The sequence below is a fragment of the Lissotriton vulgaris genome, chromosome 4_1, assembly GCF_964263255.1.
Source record: "Lissotriton vulgaris chromosome 4_1, aLisVul1.2, whole genome shotgun sequence".
Lineage (NCBI taxonomy): Eukaryota > Metazoa > Chordata > Amphibia > Caudata > Salamandridae > Lissotriton > Lissotriton vulgaris.
In genome coordinates, this window is record NC_141691.1 from 9,840,624 (window position 1) to 9,848,818 (window position 8,195).

The 8,195-nt window shown below is 43.4% G+C and overlaps 1 protein-coding gene across 1 annotated transcript in view; it reads left to right on the forward strand.

The window, feature by feature from the left end:
* LOC147718201 (vomeronasal type-2 receptor 116-like) overlaps nucleotides 1-3,035 on the forward strand; it is a 144,126-nt gene extending 141,091 nt beyond the window's left edge. Inside the window, exon 2 of the mRNA XM_086967164.1 lies at nucleotides 2,110-3,035. Within this exon, the coding sequence (XP_086823290.1) occupies nucleotides 2,110-3,035 (926 nt within the window). The remainder of the gene's footprint in view (nucleotides 1-2,109) is intronic.
* Nucleotides 3,036-8,195: the final 5,160 nt, after the last annotated feature.

An 8,195-nucleotide genomic window follows, 5' to 3' on the forward strand; every position in this document is an offset into this window, starting at 1 on the left:
CTCACGGCAAAATACCATTTGCTTTCAGAAATTACCATGTATTTGAAGGACTCCCTAATTACACGATTCATAGAGCCAGAATGTCATTTACAACAGCATTCACAATGAGCTTGAATCAACACTTAGTATTATACTGCAGCATTTGAAATCCTTCCAATAAATGGCCTCACTTCATCTACATGACATGATTCTAAAAATACCACAAACTATTTTCAAAAGAGGGCATTAAATAGAGATTGATGAATGAATGACAAATTAACATACAGCAACATTTGTTGAGAAAGGGGAGAGTGAGCTAAATTAAATGGGAATATATTTTACCTACACAGAAACAAGGCATCATGGTAGTTGTAGCTTTTTCACTCCATATTTGTAACACCTGCAACATTGTTCCTTGAACATACCTTCTGTAAATCTGCAGTAGTAACAAAACAGACATTTACTATGGGAAACATATATGTTATTTGGAGTATAAACAATTACAAGCTCCATAACATCCTGTCAATTTTGATGGATATTGAAAGCTGTTTCTTATTTACAACTTAATACATTTAAACAAACAAAAGAACATATCACTGCTATATTTAGGTTTCTATTCCAAAAACATGACTAACGTCAACGCAAACAGGAGATTTGTGTTTGGTGACACAATAAAAGATGTAATTTACCACTCTCCAATCCACCAGGGATTCCTGTCAAGACTTCAGGACATAGGATGGACAAGAACTTGAAATGCAATAGGGAGCTGGGGGAACTACTACCGGTTCTCTGCGCCAGCATGTGCTGCTTGGAGGCCGAGGAACACACTCTCCCCCACACGTCTTCCTAATTTCATCTTTTGTGCACAGATTGTTAGCTACAGCATTAAATCTTCCAACTATTCGGATCCAGTCATCCTTTTCTGAGACGGGGTGTATTTTGGACTTGTGCTCCAAACACTTGTGGCTCTACTATTATGATTTAATCCAGCATGAATGACAATTCTCCATCTGTAAAACAGGGATGTGTGGGGCCAGGCATTGTACTTAATTGATATCAAATGAATAAAAGGGAACATATTAAATTAAATAGAGAGAGAATAAATAGAGAGAACAAAAAAACCCTGCTTGACTTCTGGCTATCAGCTTCAGTGTTGTGGTGCTGTGGAATGGCAGAAGATCATGGTCTTAAATTGTGTGTGTTTATAGCATAGAAGCCAGGTGTTAACAAGTGTCCAATCAACATCAGGTGTGTGATGTTAGCATCATTACTACAGCCACAGATGCAGGGCAATGCTCACGGTGTCCCAAAACAGACTCACAGCATCAGCAGACCACCGCTATGAAACCACCAGGCCAACACTATTATCTAAATTGGGGGCCGTATTATGCATTGTCATTGTTTGCAATGGCGCACCTTTTTGGCACACCTTTTAAAAGTTGCGCCAGGTGAAAACAATGACAACGTACCCCATTTAGATGAATGTTCTGCCCCCAGGGCAGCCCAAACTCACGCTGACCTGAAGTCAGCACAGTCATGTGAAAACACAGAGCAGCAACTTGCGGTCACTCCATGTTTTCACAGTGCAGGCGGCAACCTGCCTGCACTTTTAAAGGGGATTAGAGATCCCCTTGCAGGTGGGTGCAGTCAGTGACTGCATCCTCCGAATCATATCCTTTGAAGGCAAGTGGGACACAAAGGTTAGTCAGTCTAAAAATTGGGTTATGGTTCTAAAACATTTAGGAAGCACTTTTTATTGTTAAGCTAATTATTGTTTCGTTTTTAAAACACAATAGCATAGTGTATACTTTTGATTAGTTGACATATCTTGTTGATGGTAATAACTCTCAGTACTGGCTGGGCATTGCCCCACATAAAACAACTTGATAGTGTCTCTTGTAGAAGTGTAAGTCTCCAGGCTTTACTCCTCCATACCATAGTTTACTGTGTGGAGGGGTGGTAGTGAGAACCCACTTTTTTCTCAGTCTTTTCCTCCCAATGGGACACAGAAAAGACAACTGAAGGAATGGTGATTTTGTGACTCACAAAAGCTGCACCTTTCTCTCTAAGATAAATGTGACACTAAGTAGAAAGATTGCAATCAGTAACCAGCTCCCTTCTTTACTTCAGATTCCCGAGACTGCTGGCCTTGTCCTGAAGACCAATGGCCCAATGAGGACAGAACACGATGTGATCTCACAACTATCCAGTTCCTGTCCCTTGAGGAACCTTTAGGAATCACACTCTCATGCCTCGCCAGCCTCCTTTTACTAGTCACTCTTCTTGTTCTCTGCATCTTCAAGAAGTACCAGGACACACCAATTGTCAAAGCAAACAATCGAGAGCTCAGCTACATGCTTCTCATTGCCCTCATGCTCTGCTTCCTCTGTCCCTTCACCTTCATTGGCCATCCAATGAGGGCCACCTGCATGATCCGCCAAAACTCATTTGGAATCATCTTTTCCATCAGCATTTCCACAATTCTGGCCAAGACCATCACTGTGATTATAGCGTTCAATGCTCGCGATCCCTCCAGCCGCTCTTCAAGGTGGCTTGGGACCAGAGTCCCCAGTGCAGTGGTCCTTCTGTGCTCAGTTGCTCCAGTCCTGATTTCCACAGTCTGGCTGCTCCTTGATCCTCCGTTCCCAGTGAAGATACAGATGGGTGACACCACCATCATCCAGTGTGACGAGGGCTCCGTTCTCTTCTTCTATCTGATGTTGGGATATCTGGGCTTGTTGGCCACTCTCAGCTTTGTGGTTGCATTTTATGCCCGTAATTTGCCTCAGAGTTTCAATGAGGCCAAGTTCCTCACCTTCAGCATGCTTGTGTTTCTAACGGTCTGGGTCTCCTTTATCCCAGCGTATCTCAGCACCAATGGAAAGTATTTGGTGGCCGTGGAGATCTTTGCCATCTTGTCATCGAGTGCAGGACTATTGGGTTGTATCTTCATTCCTAAATGTTACATCATCCTTTGGAGGCCGGATATGAATACAAAACAGTACTTAATGCAAAAACCTGTTTCCAAATTTAAAAAATCAGATATCTACAATTGATGTACACAAATCTTTAATTAGCACAACCTCACTTCTTGGCATGTTTGTAACAGAAAAAAACAATATATATATTGGAGATGTATACCATGCTCGAAATACAAATATCAGTTAAATAAGTAAAGAGTACAGGTCATTTTACACAGTTTTCAGAATAACTGTAAGTATAAGTCACAGTGATTTCATTTGTGTGACCAACAAATGCTATTCATTTAATCAAAACTGAATATGATTATATTTAGTACCATTCTTTTGATATTGTTCTGCTTTGGAACTGTTATAATCAAGCATGTATAAAAATATTCATGGTGTTTTCTTAGAGTTGATCATTTAATTTTTAAATCATAATTATGAAATTACAGATGTTCTAGAAAATATATGATTGCATGTTTCATTGTGTCTTTTTGAAGCAACATTACCTAATGGAATGAAATAGCTCAAGGACATTTCTCCACTCCATGGTGAGTGTTTATTCTGGTGTTCAATGAAGCTTTTTAGTTATCTTATACAATCTATGCAGAGAGAGCTAAGGATCAGAGTGGACCTTCACACCTGGGAGAATGAGACACACACAGTCATAGCATCCTTTCTAATGGAGGCTGCTGGGAGACAAGCTGCCTTCGCTGGCTGCCTTTATTGCTATCTGGCATGCATATCATGTACGTGCATTATGTAGGTGGTTCTCTGGGCTCAAATAGCGTGGTTACATTAAAGAGAACAATAGGAATATGTTTTCTTATACAGGTATAGACGTCTGATCCACCTTAGAAACTCAGCTCAGCTTTCTATTTGCTAATGAAATGTGCCTAGAGGTAGCACATGAATGTGTTACTGGTATAAAATACATAAACATTTTTAGATTTGGGGGTCTCTAATTGGCACAGGTAGGTAATTGTGACAAATAGGGACCCTCTCCTCTAGTCAGGATAAGGGGATTACACTCCTAAAATAACCCATTCTCACCCCCTTGGTAGCTTGGAACGAGCAGACAGGCTTTACTTCAGAGGCGTTGTAAGTTAAGCAGTTGTGACCACATATCGTAACCCAGTGACAACATTACAAATGGACACCACACAGGTTTTATATAAAAATAAGTATACTTTATATAGAGTTACCAAAAGACCATAAACGACAAAAATACACAATACTATTACTTTCAGATGGTAGATGTAAGCTTAGTTCAGTTCAGTTCTTAGATGCAACACTTTGCGTCAATGTACCTTAGGTTGCATTGCGCTTCCACGACAAGCTATGTAGCAGCAATGGGAATGCGGCAAAGTTCAGATACAAAGAAATAAAGATGTGAAGATCTTCCAGATGCGGCACGCTTCTCGGGGATGCGAGAAGTTCTCAGTTTGATATGTAGACTGCAGCGATGACACCCTTACGATGCGATGGCAGCAGCTCCAGCAGCGACGCTTTTCTCCCACGATGAGTGTAGCTTCCGCTCGAAGTGACAACAACAGCGGCGACAACTAAGATGCGAAGGTAGAAGCTCTGATGGTGGTGTGCTGCTCGGGGATGTGAGGTGCTCTTGGTCGATGCAGTGATATGCGACAGTTCCAGAGGCGACACCCTCCTTCGAAGTTGCGACGGCAGACACATCGACGGCGAAACACTCCGACCTCATTGTGAGATTCTTCTCCTGATGCTGTGCAGTGCGACAACTACAGCGGCGACACCCTCCGTCGGAGTTGCAACGGCAGCAGCAGCAACGGCGACACGCTTCCTCTTTGTTGTGGCATGCTTCTCTCCGATGCGGTGCAGTGCAACATTTCCAGCGGCAACACCCTCCTTCGGAGTTGTGACGGCAAGCACAGTGACGACGACACGCTTCTTCTCATTGATTCGCGCTTCCAGCTCCTTGCGACACGCATTTCCTCAGAAGGCCCAAAACAGCAGCAGGCACTTGCAAAAAAACTCTGGGGAGCAGGGGGTTGAAGTCTGTTGTCCCTGAGATTTCAGCAGGAGGCAATCTCTTTTTCAAGCCCTTGGGGAATCTTCACAAGTTGAGAGAAAAGTACACAACATTCCTTTCTCCTTCCTTTGGCAGTCAGGCAACCACTGCAGGCCAATACTCCAAGCAGCACTTCAGCTTGGGAATAGTCTCTCCTCAGTTTCTTCAGGTTCCTCTCCTCAGTAAAGGTTTCTTCTTGTAGTACAAAAGTGATCTAATTTCATGGGATCAGGGTCCCTATATCTATACCCCAAAATATTGTGTTCTCTGAGGGGAGAGGGGCATTTGCCCTGTCCAAACCAGTTCTAAAGCACTCTGTTTACCAGACTTCTCCTTTCCTTTCACAGTGCAGGGCAGAAACATCAGACACCCCACAGCAGGTGGAGTCAACATTGTGGTAGGCAAGTACAGTCCTGGAGCACTTTGTTTACAGGACTCCTTCTCTTCTTTCATTGTTCAGGGCAGAGACATCAGCCGCTCCCCAGGAGGTCGAGCCAGCATTGTGGAAGGCAGGCACAGCCCTAATCAAGGTTCAGGTGCAATTCCTCCCTCCCATCTAGATGCAGATCTCTCTGTTCACCACTGGGTGACTCAGCCTGTTTCTTGGAATCCACCAGCCCTGTCACTCACAAAACCAGACAAAGGAATACACAACCTAGTAGAGGCAGGTTTGACTGGTTAGACAAGCAAATACCTAATACCTACTTTCTAAAAGTGGTATTTGCAAACACAGAATATTAAAACCAACTTCACTAAAAGATGCATTTTATTATTCTGAGTTCAGGCATACTAAACTCGAATTTCTACCATGTTCTCTGTTCTCTGTTTAGGATTATAAAATGTAATAACTCTACAGCCCATTCTGGCCTATGGAGAACAGGTAGCATTGCAATAGTGAAAAAACGAAACTGGCTGTAATTCTCTATTAGGACATGCCACACACATCAGGGCTTGTCCTACCGTATACTTAAAATGCACCCTGCCCTTTGCCTACTATAGGGGTGACTGAGATGAAGAAAATTGAAGGTTTAGGGACTGGGAAGTGGGGTCACTTGCCCAGTCAGAATGACAGTACGAAACTGCACGGAGGCTCTGCAATGACAGACCTTAGACACATTTTACAAGGCTGCTTCTGTGGGTGGCACAACCAGTGCTGCAGGCCCACCAGCAGCATTTGGATTTACTTGCCCTGGCAACAATCAGTGCACTAGTCTAGGGTCTTACAAGTAAACCAAATAGCCAAACATGTAACCACTGATAAATACATCAATTTACAGTAGGGAGCACTTGCACTGTGGCACTGGATAGCAATGGCACAGTGCCCAAAGCAACCTACTCCTACAATAACACATGAGGCAACAGCAAAAATGGAAGGGAGACACACGTCAATGGTGCCAGGTCTAACATACATATTTGCAAAACACAAATTTGCTGTTTACATTATTTGTAAACATATTCACTGCCTTAATGTTTAACTTCCTTCTAGCTAGAAGAAACAGGTTCTTCTCCTGGTCTCGATCAACAACAGGAGAAAGAGAGAGAAGGGGGAGAGAAGAGATACGGAACTAGGTAGGAGAAGGGCTAAAGGAGGGAGAGCTCTTATAAAGAGCAAGGTCCCTCACACACCCTGAGAGATGTCATGCTTTATCATAGTGTTACAGCAAACAAATGATGGATGAAATGCTGACAATGCAAACATTCTCCCCGAGTGAAAAGTTCTAAGTTAAATCCATTGTTCTTTTGCTTACTACAACACCCCAGTTTGGACCCAGCCATATGCAAATCAGTCTTGACCCTGTGCCCCTTGGGAACAGTCCAGATAGAACTGCCAGGCCAGGTCCTCCCTCGACTGGAAACAAGCATCCTGTGACTGTTTTCAGGGTATGTCACCCTTCATCAGCCAGGCTAGCTTGAATCCAGTGGCACAGTGAGCAATGGCCCCATGTCTGAGCATACCTATCCCACTTTTTGCCCTAAGTGTATGTCTATATATTTCCAAGAACTTGTGAAAGCTGGTACCTGATCCCATGCACAAAGCAGGGCACAAGCTGGAACTCATCTTCAGATCTCGCAACAGAATCAGATACAGCCACACCTCGGAGCTCACCTTTTCGGACCTTCCATCATACACTTTACTTTTGATTGATCTGCCCAGACAGCACCCCAACCATTACAGCATCCCCTTCCGTAGTTGGTCCAACGTCACTCAACAACCATGGACTGATGCCCTCTGAACCGCACAGCCAAAAGACACCACCAACTTGGATGGCAGCACCAAACTTCCATGACAGGATCACTAATTTCATTGACCAAGCCACTTTTGTTAAACCAGCCAAAATGTCCAGACCCTCCAAACAAGCCAGCTGTTACAACCCAAAACTCATCTTGTCAAAACGCAGTTTCAAACAACTGGAAAGAATATGACTAACCAACAGGAAGCACAATTACCAAGTCAATTTTCAAATAACCCCTCAACAACTACCACTGACAGATCAAAATCACAAAAAAGAGGTCCTGACGCACTGTATCAAGACTAGCACCAGTCAATCCACAGAACACTTACCCATCGTGAGAGAGGTCACCTGCCTGTCAGCCACCGAAAACTCTATCTCTTCATCACAGGAACTCTGCAACACCCTCACAAATTGCTTCCACAACAAGATAGCAACCATTCAAAAACCTTCATTCCAAAACTCTCCAACCTCCTCTGGCTCAAATTGACACATGCTCACCATATGAGAACAACTCAGCACACCAAACACAACCACTCTAATGCATCCATCTACTTGGGAGCACTCACCGACCCCTGCCCCCATGACTCTGAAGAGACAAGATCAGTCGCCAATTCATGCCCATACTCAATGCTACTATAACAACAGCCACCTTTCCTAACACCTGGAAACGCCGCAAGGTCAGACCCCTTGTTAGTAACGGGGGTCACAAGTTGCCAAGAGTTCCCACCTTTGTCCAAGTAGGGACCTTTTCTTCTAGTCAGGATAAGGGAGTTATACACCTAAAATAATCTCTGCTCACCCCCTTGGTTGCTTGGCACGAGCTGTCACGCTTATCTTACAGGCAGTGTGTAAAGCATTTGGACATTACCAACAGTAACACAGTGTAAGCACTACAAAAAGACACCACAAAAGTTTAGAAAAATATCCAATATTTTAATATACTTAAGACGAGACCAAAAATTATAAAAATGC